Source organism: Scardinius erythrophthalmus (genome assembly GCF_964197995.2).
Source record: "Scardinius erythrophthalmus genome assembly, chromosome: 14".
Lineage (NCBI taxonomy): Eukaryota > Metazoa > Chordata > Actinopteri > Cypriniformes > Leuciscidae > Scardinius > Scardinius erythrophthalmus.
The window spans coordinates 33,481,253-33,497,730 of record NC_138234.1 but is presented as its reverse complement, the minus strand read 5'-3'; the positions used below and the strand labels follow the sequence as shown (position 1 = coordinate 33,497,730).

Sequence of the window (16,478 nt, the reverse complement as noted above, 5' to 3'; positions counted from 1 at the left end):
GAATTTTCGTAATCTTTAAAGTATTAAAAACATTATCGTAAGGCATGGCAACATGTACATTTGCAATATTTTGATGTATTGTGTAGCCATACTTTACCATACCTTCAGCCGTTATTTAAAAAAAATGTTAATAGGGCAACATTCTGCAATCTTTTTCCCCCTAAAGAAAAAGTGTAAAATGATCAAACTAAAATCAGATTTTTCACACACACAAAAAAAGAGATCATAAGCTAAAATGCGAATAGGGTGTATTGCACACAAATGGAAATTATTCATGAGAAGTTTTAATGCACAAAACAACATTTCTCTGAGGACCTTTTTTTTTTTGCACACACTATAAAACAGTTATAAAAAAAACGAAACTATTTCCCCCTTATATGTCCACTTATATAGCATTTATTTTTTTTATAATCTTAAAACCATGTGCCACTTTCCAAAATGATGGATGAGAAACGGAGACGAAAACAGCCAAAGGTGTAGTATTTTATTCATGAAGAGAAATGAATATAGACTACTTATAAACAAGGGTGAGCAGAAAGATGTATTTACAGTAAAGCAACATTAAAAGGCAAACAGACGTTGGTAACGGTTCAAAACGGTAATCAAAAACCTCCAACTCCTACTTACCCAACTTATTTCCTACATACAGTACATAAATGATGTTAGACTACACTTCGAGTGACTGATATTTAGAACGGCTCCACTGTTAATGATCGAACTAAAAGTGTGACATCAGTGTCAGTACAAGTTCAATAATAAAGTCTCATGGTGTCGTATAAAACATGCAGTTGTTCGCGGTCGGATACACGTCTGAGATGAGTTTGGCGTTCGGTCAGCAAGCACAAATCACATTCCCAGAGGTGACGCTCATCTGCGGAGGTTGGCAAAAATGTGCGTGATAAATTTCGCAGGATCTTTTGAAGGTGTGTGTGTGGTGTGTGTGGGGTGTGGGGGGGGGGATCGTGATTTGTAGAAAATTTCGCTGTATGTTAAACTCAGAACGATAAATCGTAAGTGATGGAGAAACGTATTGGAATCTCTTATTAAGAGTCCGAGTCGTGATTGGCTTAGGCGTCGGCCTCCATGTTGTCGGGACGCCCCTGTTGCAGCTGTACGACGACCGTTTCCACGGTGACCTCCTCGTCGCTGTCGGTGGTGTCGCTGTGCTCGTCGTAGTCCGACGACTCCACTTCGCGCTGGGATGGCGAGCCGGACATGGTGCCGAAGGAATGGGCGCTGGTGGAGGCCAGGGATCGCAGTAGAGGCGTGTTTTCCGAAGCTTCGTTCTCCTCGCCTCCGCTGTCCCCGGAGTCGGACTCGGACTCGGAGTCGCCGTCGGACGGCACCACTTTCTGCTTGCACACCGGACACGTCTTCTTGGTTTTGGTCAGCCACGGGTCGACACACTTGCAGTGATAGGCTGATAATTGGTGCAGAGAGAATTAATGCGAGAGATCCTGACAAACGTGATCTATATCTACAGTAGTCAACATTTGAAGTGGATCAAAACCTTTCAACAAAGTTATGAACAATACCCGTTCTCGTCTCAGGACAACTTTTTTTGATCCACTTTAAATGTTGACTACTGTAATTCGAATTAAAATGAATATTAAAGCCATAGTTCTTCCTAAAATTAAAATTAAGTCATAATTTACTCACCCTGGTGTTGTTCTAATGCCGTATAATAACGTCCTTCCTTCTTTTTCGGACCACAAAAGGAGATTTTTATTAAAAATGTCCCGCTCGCACTCATAATGGCAGTGAATGTGACCAGCATCTAGCTTTTTAAAAAAGCTTCAATCACCGAATGATCCCATGCAACTCAAGAGTGTTCTGGGGGTTTATGTATAAGTATGCCATTAAACCTCAAAGAAATTAAAACGTAATTATTATTTAATGAAAATCCTGACCTTGGTCTTCTGTGCTCGACTGAGACTCTATTAGCGCTCGAGTTCACTCCGACTCGCCCAGATTATGAGAAATCAATGCATCTTCTTCTCTGAGGTGAATATATCCGTTGTGTTCGTCGTGACTAGAAATTATCGCGTTCGCATCTGTCATCAGACAAACGTTCCTGTCCGGAGATATTTGACTATTCAATAGTCTTGATTTCTCACAACTTGTGTTTTTCTGGACCAGCAACGAGAACGTTTCTGAGCTAAATGAAGATAAAGGTGTGTTCTGGCGCGTTTATTGAACCAATCGGATAAGAGTAAATTGAGAGTCAGTGAGAAGCTCATGTGATTGGCTACATGGAGAAGGTGGACCCGCCCTCCTCTTCGCGCTTGCAAAACTCAATGAGTGAGAGAATCGTGCCAAAACGTACACGCAACTGTACAAATCGGGTTATTTCGGGAACTTTGTTGCCCCATGCACACAATAAGCCATTTAGACATTTGCAACAGTTTATATTTTTTACACAAACGCAATTAATTACGCTTTCGGTTGCAGATTGCTGTTCACAGGCCTGCAGTGCTACTGGCCATAATTGTGCGCAAAAACCGTGCCAAATGTGTAAGCGTGGAAAAAATGGAAGTATTTTGCGTTAGCATGAAGCTGCAGCTTCACAATACATGCATTACACTCACGGATAACAGTAAAATGCTGCAAATATTTTTTTTTTACACTTGAAAGGCGATTTACACCTTTACAAATCTTCTCTTGCGCATGCAAATTTAATTTACGCTTGCAATCTTGTGTACACTTTCACAAAACTTACCCTGCGCATGTGATTCTTTATGGCATCATTTTACCTTCATAAGAGAAGCAAATGGATCGCTGCGATTCATCGAAACAACGAACGCGCGCATGTCCCGCAGAGAAGCCCAACGGCCAAGATCAGGGATTTCATTGAATAATACATTAAATTTCGGTTTGTTTTTCACCTAACCCTCTCATAAACCCCCTGAACACTTGGAATATAAGTGTCGCATGCGATCATTCTGTGATACTTTTAACATAAAAATTCTCCTTTTATGGTCCGTAAAAGAAAGAACGACCCAATGCATTAGATTAGAACAACACCAGGGTGAGTAAATGACTTAATTTTCATTTTAGGGAGAAAAATCTCTTTAAAACTGAATATAGCCTACAGTGTACCGCAAGTAGTGTGTGTATATATAACTTTGAGTACATTTCATACGAGTTTTTCGAATTATTATTCTGAACTTGAATGTCCTGAGTCACATTTTCAGCGAATGCTCTGTGGCAACTCCATCGAAATAATTTAGTTAACTAATAATTTGGGTCATAGAAACAAACAAAAATCAGACACTGTTGATCGAGCTGAACTTGCATTGAATCCAGAACATTCCTTTAGCTGATATAAGGCTGTGAAGTCCTTCCCAAACTGTATTATTAGCTGATCAAGCGGCAGACACTCACCATGTGAGCAGGGCAGGACCCGGAGCTTCTCGCCCTCTTCATACTCATCCAAACAAATGGCACAAACATCATAGGAGTCACCTAGAAGACATTAAGAGACAGCAAACTGTAGATATTCATCTTTTACATTTTTATATTATAAAACACAACATAAAAATGTGTAATATGTTATACTGTAATGCACATTTTCACACCGAATCTCCAAATTAATGTAGAAACAAAGACGGCATGCTTTAAATATCTGATATAAGTTCAGAGAACTGCTACTGATGTCTTTATTCTTCTCAGTTTCTAGTGAGGAAATGAGTAATTATAGCCATTCAACTTTATAGTATATTTGAAAGCCATCATTTTATAGGCGTTTTAATTTAAGTTAACTAAAAATAAAAACCACATTTATATACAGTTATATAGTATATATCATTTTTGTGTTGTGTTTAGTAATATAGCGATGAATGAGAGCTGTCAGTCACCAATTGTTTTCACAACTACTATTTAAAACGTTTGGTATCAATATTTTTATGAGGATCGATCCTCTTGATGCATCAGTATCGCAAGTATTTACACTTTTCCCCGCACTTACACCGGCGTGCGAGACAAACACGTCACTGGCTTATTTTTGACAGCCGTAATTAATAAATTGCAATGATGTTTTACCTAATTTCACATCAATATCTTGACTAAATGGGTTTCTGATCTGCACGCTTGTGATCGCAGCGTTTCCTTTCAGATCCTGTGTGTCCTGGATCAAGGAAAACATTCCAGTCTCAATAAGTCCAGGAATTTGTCCTGCCCTCCCTGTGAATTCCTCTGCCTTTTTTCTCTTTTCTTTCCACCAATGAAGGAGCCACTCTGCCGATGGCCGGTGTTTATAGAAGCAGTAAACGGACACATTTTCTCGCGGTCTCTCAAACCAGCATGTCTGTGTGTGACCGTATATGGATACGCTTATATCTGTCACTGCAGGCTTTATTTGTGCTCACTGCTCTGGGGTTTGCTGAAGAGTTTACAGTGAAAGCTGGAGTGTAGGAGCCGGTTTGGATGCTACAGATATTCACAGTTTAAAACTGAAACATCTGAACACTTTGTGAAGCGAATGACCTTGCAGAGCACATTCTTCGTCCGTTCAGAACTGAGGTTTATGATTTAGGATACAACCTCCTCCTACTGGGTTACCCAGAACAGTGTTCGAAAGCCATTTCATAATAGTTGACTGCTGGGCAACATATCCAATATTCATCATGATATACTGGCGCTGACTTTATGGCCAGAGAAAATTAACCAACATTGATTTGAATTTGCGAATTCATAAGACATATTTGTGATGTATATTTGCACTAATCTGTGTCTAGTCCACTTTCAACCTCTTCTGTCCTGGTTTCCTTGATGGGCGGGTCTGTGTGTTTTTTTTCAGATCTTTCGATCTAATGAACGAAATAAGCTCAAGCAATTGTTAACACACCGGAGACGACGGAAAAACACACAGCAGTAGCTTTCGTTTCTGCTTTCTGAGATGAAGCCGAATGTGGCAAGTGTGTGTTAGAAATCAGGAATTGTGATCGGTACATGTTTCATCTTCAAACCAAACTTTGAAGACAAAGTTTAAAATGAAAATTATACCATGATTTACTCACCCTCAACCCATACTAGGTGTATAACTATCTTCCAGACGAACAAAATATGAGTTATTATTAAGTAATGTCCTGGCTCTTCCCAGCTTTATAATGGGAGTGAATAGAGCCTGAGATTTTGAAGCCCAAAAAAGCGCATCCATCATAAAAGTAAATCCATACGCCTCCAGAGGGTTAATAAAGGCCTTCTGAAGCACAGCCATGCGTTTGTGTAAGAAAAATATCCATATTTATAACTTTATAAACTATAATCACTGGCTTCCGGCAGATGGCCGTACACAAGTCTAGTTCCGGTGGAAGAGTGACCTCTGACCCGACGCATGACGAGTGACCTCTGACCCGACGTAGGGTGTAGGAGTAGCGAGAGGCGTCTACTCTCACCTAAGCTTACGCTACTCCTACACCCTACGTCATGCGTCGGGTCAGAGGTCACTTGTCATGCTGACGGCTGGCTCCTAGTTATTATAGCTATTTAAGTTATAAATATGGATATTTTTCATACAAAAATGTTTAAACTACGAAAGCTATCCGGTGAATGCGTTTCCAACTACCTCTGAAAGTGGGAAAGCTCAAACCGTTTTAGACCCCGTTTACACCTGTATTTAGTACTGTCCTCTTGTGATCCGATCGACCAAAACACATTTTGATACCCGGTGTAAACAGGGCCTTTGTTACGCTGGAATGGTGAGACAGCTACAGATTCTCAGGGTCTGAAATCCCCGAGCCGTCTTGATCTGCACGCTCTGCTGGTGGAGTGTGTGTTTCCGGTGCCTGTTGGTGGAGTCTGTGGTCCAGCTGCACAGGACACACACACTGGGTCAGCGAGGCGGAGACTGATGAATCAGCACTGCAGCGGATGAAGAAAACCAGCGCGTCAGCAGAGGAGGAGGAGGAGGAGGAGGGAACGAGGGTAAAACGTGCGTTTATCTGTGTGATGGGGGTAAGATGTGTCAGTGGGGTAATCTAGCTGACTGAGGGGATGTTCCCATATATTTAGAGAGGACTTTGGGGTAAGTTGCACCAGTGGATCAACAAACAGCTTCTCATCTAAATGCTGAAATTGTTAATGTTTTGAATACTACATATTCTCCTGGCTGGTTTTTGAAAATGTACACAATGTGCTCATTTAGTATTTATACTGTGAACATTATTTTCTTTCTGCAGAAAATACCTACACATACGAATACGTATAATTCCCTACTATATAGTAGGTAACAGTGTGTCCATATTCACAGTATTGATAAAACAGAAGGAGAAAAGTACCCGGATGACCAACTTCATCCGGCGAGATTCTGAAGTGCGCATTCAATGGCCACTTTACTATCCCATCAGGCCACGGGGGAGGATTTATGAATGCGTAACTGATGCTGGTGGGTCACATGACAACAAGAACATCACGGCTTTCATTCATACTCTAGAACTTTAGCTGTGTCCCAATGACACACTATGACACACTGGATGTTTTACACCAGAAACAAACACTGATGTACTATTTTATTTAATACTGTGAAGCTGCTTTGATACAATCTGTATTGTGAAAAGCGCTATATAAATAAAGTTGACTTGACTTGACTTGACACTATGTACTCGAGTCTGAAGCCCCTCCCCCGTCCAACATTACACACTTCTCTTTTTTTTTCAGTTAATTAAGCGCATGGATGGAAACTATCCCACAATGCAATTCAGTGATGAGGTTATGTGACAACTACTGCTTGAAATATTTATGGTTGCGAAATGCATACTGATAAATAGTAGGCCATATGTAGTGTACACTGCACAGTATTCAGTAAATAGGAAGCTAGAATTCAATTTAAAATCTAATATGATTTGGGGATAATTTCACTTTTCATGTAGAAAACTGTAAATATTAAGTTCAGCTTTTGGTTCAGCTTTCCTTAGGTCTCCAACTAGCACCACAATAAATAAGTTATATACTATGCTAATAAAATATGTTAAAATATAACAAAACGCTTTTAACATCAAAGGTCTCAATATAATAATAGTGTTGTAATATACGGGTATTGACGATAATTAGGATATTTAAAAAATGAAATGGCGATATCATGTTAATACACTCCAAAATTGTAGGTGGCGCTAGTGTGCCTTAACGCTGGTAGAAAACCATCAAAAAACGTTGAAAAAACAACAACAGTGTGTGTAGCTATTACTGCCGCAAAACAGCATGTCAGAAGAGATGAGACTACCTGTATCCGAAAAAATAGCTACAAACTAAAATTATAGTAATTAAATCAAAATGAACTATAAAGTTAGAAGAACAGCGAAGTCCATGGGCCCTATTTTAACGATCTGAAACGCAAGTAACTTTGTGGGCAAATCTAAAATGTGTTGGTCTGAAGTTGCTTCATTACTCATAGGTGTGGTTTGGGCGTAACGTGAAATAAAACAATCAGAGCGACATCTCACATTCCCTTTAAGAGCAGGCGCGCTTGTTCCATGGCGGATTACTATTATAACGGCGGATTCCTATTACAACGGCGGATTTGCCAGGCGCGCGCCAGGAGCGGTTCACAGCCGAGGAGACCGACGTTCTCGTCAGGGCTGTAAAACACAGAGAAGGGACATTGGGGATGGAGAAACCCACCCAAATTAGCTTCGGTTAAATAATTTGGGTAAATGTGTAAGATAAATGTATGCCTATTTTTTCACATCTTCATGGACACCACAATGATTTCGCTCGTGTGTTAATATTTTTCCTTGTAATAATGTAGCCTATGGTTTGCAAAAATGAAAACTGCTGCTTCTGTGTAGATGAGAGAATGAAAGTGTATGCGCGTTGTGCACACGCTACATTGATTATGGCCAAGCATGCGCCCTTAAAATAGCATATGAATAACATGCCAAACACACCACTGTTTCTCCTGGTCTGTGGAGGAATTGTTTTCTGAAACTGCAAAATCGCACCAGGGAACGTTTGCGCCGGAACACGCCTCCTCTTTTCGCTGAACCGCCCCCGGGAGCGCAAGTTCATTCCCTAGTTTACCGACGTGCGTCTGTGGAGGGAAAAGTCCGCTGTGCGTCGGGTGCAAAATAGGAATGACACATGCGTCGCTGTACAAAGTCAATTGCGCTGGGTGCAAGATAGGGCCCATGTCACTGGCGAACGTTACTTTTTTCAGAACGATTTTTTCCATCTGATTAATTATGAAAACATTGAGAACCAATAAGAATCCATCCCGAGTTTATAGAGCTTGAGCATTTAAAGCGACAGACGACAAAACTGCGGCACGTGCTTATAATAAACAGAATGATATCTTTTATTGGTGTGGACTCTAATTGTTATAATTATCTGTATAGTTATCGTTCTTGGTGTGAACGGGTCTTTAGTCAGCTCAGTCTGCAGAGTTTGCAAGCTTTTGAACAGCTTTGGTTACAAACTCTCTCTCCGCCTGCTTACACTCGTAATGTGATTCATTGGCCAAAAAAGAGAGTAGTTTAAACATCTTTGTTTTAGACAAGTTGCCTCCCTCATATCCATATATTTTGCATAAAAAGAAAACAAAGCCTGACTAACTTTAAACATGCGTCCAGTTGGCATTTACTCATAATGTGGTAGATCAATGATCCACATGACATCTGGTAAACAGATGAAATGGAAACAATTTCAAGTGACCTTCACACCGATATGACTCTCATCCGCTAAAGCGTAAAGCGCAGTATCTGAAGCGTAAAAGACTGGCATCACGAAATCTCACACACACCTTTCATCTAAAGGAGGATCCTGTAACCTAGATCCCTTATACTCAACAGCAATCAGTGAAAGTGACGCCTGACACCTTCTTCAGGAGGAACGTCTGCAGAATGATACTGAACGCATTATGAGCGAGCTGAACAGGATGCTCATTCATGCAGACACACACACAGTCAATGGTCACGGTGTTGATGTGGTTGTAAAAAGGATTGATGATTCACTGAGGTGGGAGGGGAATGCCACACTTCACCCACATTGGTCACGTGCCACCAATGCCAGGCTGTCCGCCCCGCACGGAAAATGCTGACGGCCCAGCAACATCAAAACACAGAGGCTAAAAGTTATATTTTGACAGTAAAGACATCATTAAAGTAATCCATGTGACTCCAGTGGTTAACCTCAGTTTTATAAAGGGACACGAGTGCTTTGTTTGCGCAAAGAAACAATTTAAGCTGTAAAATGCACATCAGAGATTAATATTTTGTATATAAAGTGGTAAATTGTGTTTTTTTTGCACTAACAAAGCACTCGTGTCCCTTTATAAAATTGAGGTTAACCACTGGAGTCACATGGATTACTTTAATGATGTCTCACTACCTTTCTAGGGTTTGAAAGTGGTAGTTGTGTAGACTGTCAATGGAGGGACAGAATTAAAATATCTTCGTTTGTGTTTTGAAGATGAACAAAGGCCTTACGGGTTTGGAAAGACATGAGGGAGAGTAATTAAAGGAACACGCCAACTTTTTGGGACTTTAGCTTATTCACCGTATCCTCCAGAGTTAGATAAGTCCATACACACCCTTCTCATCTCCGTGCGTGCCGTAACTCTGTCTGACGCACCCACCGCTAGCCTAGCTTAGCACAAAGACTGGAGGTAAATGGCTCCAGCTAGCATACTGCTCCCAATAAGTGACAAAATAACGCCAACATCTTCCTATTTACATGGTGTGATTTGTATAGTCACAGCGTGTACAAATAACAAGGTCAAATGAGACACAGCCATCTGCTAACCGTATACATATCACTCCGCCCAAATAGCAGTGCTTCGCCTTCTGAGAATATAGTTCCCAGTATGTATATGGTTAGAAGATGGCTGTGTCTCATGTGACCTTGTTATTCGTACACGCTGTGACTATACAAATCACAACATGTAAATAGGGAAAATGTTGGCGTTATTTAGTCACTTATTGGGAGCTGTATGCTAGCTGGAGCCATTTACCTCTAGTCTTTGTGCTAAGCTAGGCTAGCGGTGGGTGCGTCAGACAGAGTTACGACACGCACGGAGATGAGAAGGGTGTGTATGGACTTATCTAACTCTGGGGGATACGGTGAATAAGCTAAAGTCCCAAAAAGTCGGCGTGTTCCTTTAATGACAGATCTTTCATTTTTGGGTGAACTAACCCTTTTATATACACAATAAGAAGAAGAACATAAAAACACTGCATTTTCCAACCAGACAGCCATTTTAAATCAACTTGATTGGGGTCTCTGACATTTAATAAAAGAAAAATGTATTATCTCAATATTTTTAAAAATAATATTTATAATAATATTTGGCTTTGAAATGACTTTGGAAGGGAATTTTTCAGTATTTCCAGAGGAACTACAAATTAATTGTAGCTGAATTCATTTTAAATGGACAGTTTAAAAGAACTGATTTACTGACATGTATTTCTTCAATAAAGTTTAAATCAGATTCCAGTCCTGTATTTTTGTATGAGACATATTATGTATTTGACCTCTGAACCGCAGTGCATTCTCAGTGCTTGATCCTGTTTAATACATGTCTTACCTTTCTTAAACTTGTGAATGGGGAGTTTCTTCAGCTGGTCCTTGCGTAAGCGACTTCTCCTGGCTCTATGTCTGTCCTGTACGAACTTTGTGATCTGAGATTAAAAGGACGTAAATATGTCAGTCAAAACTAATACATTCAGTTGTTTTTATTACACACAATCGCAACTCACCATGAAAACTACAATGAGGATGAGGCAGATTCCAACGATGATGAGGAAGGGGATCAGGTAGTACTCCAGAGGCAAACTGAAGTCCGGCATGAGAATCACATGACCACTGAAAACACAAAGCAAGACTGTGTGTGTGAGACATTGCTTTTATAGATCCTGTAGATTTATATATGTAAGTAAACCTTTCCATTTTTTTTTCAGAGAATATAGCCTAAAAATTTAATGTTAGTAATGCTAGTTTGGAAAACCAATTTTGGGAATATTTTATATTTGCAGACTGTTTCTCGTGTCATATGACTGGTGGAGTGCCACCGCAGCAGATGTTTCTGTTAAGTAAGCATCAGAACAGTGAAGTATTCAGTAGTGAAATCTGAACCCTAACCCTTTCTCATAGATGTAATCCTCTTTGAGAGAGTTGGCCGCTTCTTCACCAATAAACACTGAAGGAATGTCGATCTGCTTCAGAATATCCACTGCAAAACAACATAAACATACAGATGTCCATTAAGACAGTAAACTCCACCAGATCTTATTCTGATTCAGTCTGATTCTTTAAACAAACCTTTGTAAACTTATTATTTGGAGTGCGTTTTAAAATTTTACAAGTCAATTTTGATTTTATCTCCACTTTAAAGGGATAGATCACTTCAAATAAATAAATGAACATGAGAATTTTCTTCGGCCCTCCTCCTCCTCCTCCCCAGCACCACCTGTCTAAATCTGCTCAAGATCAATCCTACTCTCCATTCTCTTCAATAAAACACTGTTCAATCTGTTTGGAGAGTTGCCATGAGTGAAATATGGTAATAATTCAGTAACATTATATAGTTCACAATACTGGAATTTATAACTTCAATACGATAACTTGAAAAATGTCAATATTCAATACCATTTTTGATACCATGGGGAAAACTGGCATATAGATATTTTTATCATCATCTCATAATTTTGTTGCAATAGCTGACACACACCACATGAAGGCTTTATATGAAACTTTAAATTTACAAAAAAAGCCAAGTAAACAGTCAATATTAAAAAATAAATAGCAAATGATAACACAAATAAATACAATAGAATAAAGAGACAAATGAAATGAACATGGCTTTAGGTTTTTCAGGTGGGTCTAACAGTAGTATTCAGGTAAGAAATACAACATAAAGTAATCAAATGCAAAACACTGGATAGTCTTCACTGTAAAAATTAAATACAGCGTAATGCCAGAGCCCGTCTACGGAGAGCCTGCCCACTCCATATTAAGTCCTATTGTACCGAATGTTGGTTGTAGTTCCACCAGAGTTCCACTGGGGGCGATCGCCATGAGTGCAGACTGAATGGGAGTCTATGGGGCTAGACGGCTAAATTTGTCTCTTTCACCCGATTGCCGTTGAGAAATCTCAGATTTGATTGTAGGTTTTGCAAGTTAAACATGGGTTATAGGTCGAAAGTTGAATGAACGATTACTTATGTCCTTTCAATTTCTTACAGGTTGAGTTGTTGCCCATAACACACTAGCATTCTGCTAATGAACGCTGATTGGTCAGTAAAGGACTGATTACGACCAGAGATCCTGCTTGATGGTCTTTTAAAACAACAAAACAGAAACTCTTCTAGCACGTGTGTTTACCTGTGTCAGCTGTGTTGTCGATGTCTCGAGAGAAAAGAAAGTGCAGAGCGCGAAAGCACCAGAGTGACTGAAGGATTGCCGTAAAGCAGTATCTCTGATCGTACGATGTGTGTGACGTCATTGACATTTTAAAAGACTTTTAAAGCAAATAAGTGACTCTAAAAAATCTAACACCCGGCAATGTGTAATTTCTTTGCATCTCCTTTCGAATACAACATTCAAATTACTAGACAAAAAATTATATCCTGAGAAAAGTGGATTTTGATGTGTATAGCGCCATAGACCTCCATTCACTCTGCACTCGTCCTGTGAGCGCCCTCATGTGGAATCAGAGAGGAACTGCAACCAGTTCAGAAGCCAGAAGTTTACCGAGAGTGGAGGTTCTCCCCTTATTAGACATTCTCCGGTAATGCTTACAATTAAAGTTACAAAAGTCAAGAGCAGCAAGTGATTTTCTCTTTGTTTTGTTCTTTGATTAACATTAATGACAGACATCAGCAAGTTTATTAGGCTGCCGTCACTTTAAGAGCTTATACTCAGATCCAATATACTGTTACACAACATGCGTTTTCTTTATCAACTATTTCCTTTCCAAAACTGACTGTGTTTACCTGAATACTCATCAAGATGGGCATTTTAACATCATTTTGTGTCAATTTGATCGTTTAAGCCATGGAAATGAACTCAATTTGGTACTCGCGAGCATTTTGAGAGGTTTTATGTGAGCGCCACTTATAATATATATATCAGTGGTCCACGCACTTTTGGTGTGCGCGCAAAACCAACGGGAATGACTAATGACATTATGTGAAATAAGAAATTCAGGACCTGTAACACCAACGACTATTTAACCGGAGCGAATGAGACGAGCGAGTGAGAGGAGGCGGGTGCGTGTCAACTCGCAGACGGGGAGAAGAGAGAACGAGAACGCACAGCTCGTATCAGTGTACGTATCGAAATATCGATATTTTTTAACATCACTAATTTAGATATATTTAAATGAGATATTTTGCAGTCTTAGTTGATATAATGAAAGTCAATGGGGTCCAAAGTTGTTTTGATACAACATTACAACGCGTAAATGATGAAAGTGAAACTATTCCTTCAAGAACGCTGAAGGTCGGTTCCTCCAGTTTGGCCTTCATGGCTTCGTCCTGAACGGCATCTCGACTTCAGAATTCATAAATACAGCAGCGGTTATTATCAGCACAGAGGCTGGGGTTTGTGAATCACAGCATTGTCCCACAGCAGAACACACGAGCTGTGTCTCTGCTACATGTTTTATGCATTCGTGTGCAGGAACTTACGATCATTGGATCCCATGCTGATTAAGTCATCAGAGTCCACATTGTGGACAATCGCCGCCTTGTAGCCGGCCTTCTGCGCATGGAGGACCTGAAGGAGGACGAGGATGAAGACAGAAGCATTGTGTTCAGACAAGCACAGGCGTCACACGCACACACGGCTCTCGCATGACACATGTATGGCTTGGTTCAGTGAGCCTGACGGTCAGAGAGGATTGGTGCAGGAGAGATTAACAAACTTGCTTTTGTCAGAGACATTTCAGCTCTGCCCGATTTCTCATCTTGACTTTGGTATGATGAATTTTAACAGCCTGCTTTTCCATCTAGGCTGTGCGAGCCTAAGCACAGTTAATGGGTTAGTTCACCCAACAGTGAAAACTCATCCTCAATCCTAGGTGTATATGACTTTTTTTTTATTTCAGCCAAACATTATAGGAGTTATTAAATAATGTCCTGTCTCTTCCCAGCTTTGAAATGGGAGTGAATGGAGCCTGAGATCTGAAGCCCAAAAAAGTGCATCCATCCATCATAAAAATAAATCCATACACCTCCAGGTGGATAATAAAGGCCTTCTGAAGCACAGTCATGCCTTTTTGTAAGAAAAATATCCGTATTCATAACTTTATAAACTATAAATCACTGGTTTCTGGTAACGCCCGTACGCGAGTCTAGTTCCGGTGGAAGAGTGACCTGACCTGACCCGACCAAGCGTGCCGCACAAGCCCTTAAAAGTGATGCCAAAACGTCTCGATCGCCCCCTGGTGACTGGTCCTAGTATAGGTCATAAGCCCCGCCTCCCCGTGTTATTCAACGGGACGTGAGACCAACTAAACAATTAAAAATTACACTTCAAATATCTTTTTTTCCAAAGGTGGTTTCTTTCATTTGCTGTAGTTTTTATCACGCTGATGTAAGTTCAAGTGTCTGTGTAAAAAATAAGTTGTTTTTTAGTTAGTTACGTGATGCGGTGGTGTAACGTCATGATTGACAGCTGTGACTGACAGGTTCTCTGAGCAAAGTAGTCACTGAAGCACCAACGGACTTTTTTTTGGGATCTTCGGAGGACTGAGGAGATTGTATTTACTTTATTTTAACAAGCCTCTTGTCGCACTGCAATCAATTTTTTAAAGGGGTCATATAATGGTACATGCACTTTTACAAGTTGATTGCACTGAAATGTCTGTTGGCAGTGCCTGTACACAACCATCCTATCATGATAAAAATCCATCCAGTGGTTTTGTTTTAATCTCCTTATATGTTTGACCCTCTCTGAAATCAAGCCGTTCGATATTGTGACGTCATAAGATCGTACGCCCCTCCCGCGGTGCTGAGTGACAGCCGTGTTTCAACACAAGACCCGCCCTGAGCGAGCTGTGACAGCCGTCATAGTAGTCCGCCATTGTTGATATGCTGGAGCAGAATGGCGTCTAAGCGATTGTGGTGTTCTGTTCTTAGATGTAATAAGGAACACAGCAGTCATTTGGATGTTCCTAAATCCGAGCCGTTGAAGAAGCAGTGGCTGAGTTTTGTTTTTGAAGCGATATGCCCAAAGGATTGACGCGGGGATTCCCTCACGGGGATTCCCCACGATCATCCGTGCTTTCATGTTTGCGCGAATCATTTCACATCAGACAGCTTCACAAACGAGAAAAAACGGATCGGTACCAACGTGTTCCTGCTGAACCTCCAGAAGATGTGAGTGTAATGTTTTATTAACCTTTATATTAGTATTTATATTAATCTTTGCGAAATTTGCAAACCTTGCTGCAGGCTTCACGATGAATGCATCTAAGGTTTACACTCAGGGTACATTACGGCATGTTTTCTATGTACGACATTCTCAATATAATTCATAATCCCACGTTTATAATGAACAACGCCTGGTTATTGTGTTAGAAACGGTGTACGCACAGAACAGAGGGGCGGGGTGAGCAAAGCTCATTATCATTTAAAGACACATGCACTGAAACGGCGTGCTGAAAACAGAGCTGTTTTTGACCAGGTAAAATGAGTGTTTTCTTACAATACTAATGAGAATTTTTAATTAAGGTATATTACAAACTTTTAATTTAGACCCTAAAGAATCATATTAGATTGTACAAAAATGGCATTATATGACCCCTTTAAAAAGTGCACTCAGGGAGAGTGCATTCTGCGAGAGTGAGGGCGGGGCATAGATTTCACAGCTTTACTTCCGGCTCACTACTGCGCGGGTCCGGTCCCGAGATCGCTACTGCGCGGGTCCGGTCCCGAGATCGCTACTGCGCGGGTCCGGTCCCGAGATCGCTACTGCGCGGGTCCGGTCCCGAGATCGCTACTGCGCGGGTCCGGTCCCGAGATCGCTATATATCGGGACTCTGGCGGCTTCAGTTCTCACCAATGCAAGAGAGCGAAGGGGTGTCGTCCATCTTTTTTTTTACAGTCTATGGACCCGACGCATGACGAGTGACCTCTGACCCCACGCTTGAGTGACCTCTGACCCCACGCTTGAGTGACCTCTGACCCGACGCATGACGAGTGACCTCCGACCCGACACGTGACCTCTGACCCAACGAGTGACCTCTGACCCGACGCATGACGAGTGACCTCTGACCCGACACGTGACCTCTGACCCGACGCGTGACGAGTGACCTCCGACCCGACACGTGACCTCTGACCCGACGCATGACGAGTGACCTCTGACGCTACTCCAACACCCTACGTCATGCATCGGGTCAGAGGTCACCCGTCACGCGTCGGATTTGGTCAGAGGTCACTCGTCAGGTCACTCATCATGCATCGGGTCAGAGGTCACTCGTCATATTTTGGAGGTCACTCGTCAGGTCAGAGGTCGCTCGTCACGCATCGGGTCAGAGGTCACTC

The 16,478-nt window shown here is 41.2% G+C and overlaps 1 protein-coding gene across 1 annotated transcript in view; it reads right to left on the bottom strand.

Moving 5' to 3' along the window:
• Positions 1-333: 333 nt before the first annotated feature.
• Positions 334-16,478, bottom strand: part of rnf13 (ring finger protein 13) — a 28,534-nt gene continuing 12,389 nt past the window's right edge. Inside the window, exons 5-10 of the mRNA XM_081384561.1 lie at positions 13,620-13,707; positions 11,071-11,161; positions 10,689-10,794; positions 10,517-10,610; positions 3,385-3,465; positions 334-1,420 (exon numbers count right to left, since the gene is read on the bottom strand). Coding sequence (XP_081240687.1) covers positions 1,068-1,420; positions 3,385-3,465; positions 10,517-10,610; positions 10,689-10,794; positions 11,071-11,161; positions 13,620-13,707 — 813 coding nt within the window. The 3' untranslated portion in view covers positions 334-1,067. The remainder of the gene's footprint in view (positions 1,421-3,384; positions 3,466-10,516; positions 10,611-10,688; positions 10,795-11,070; positions 11,162-13,619; positions 13,708-16,478) is intronic.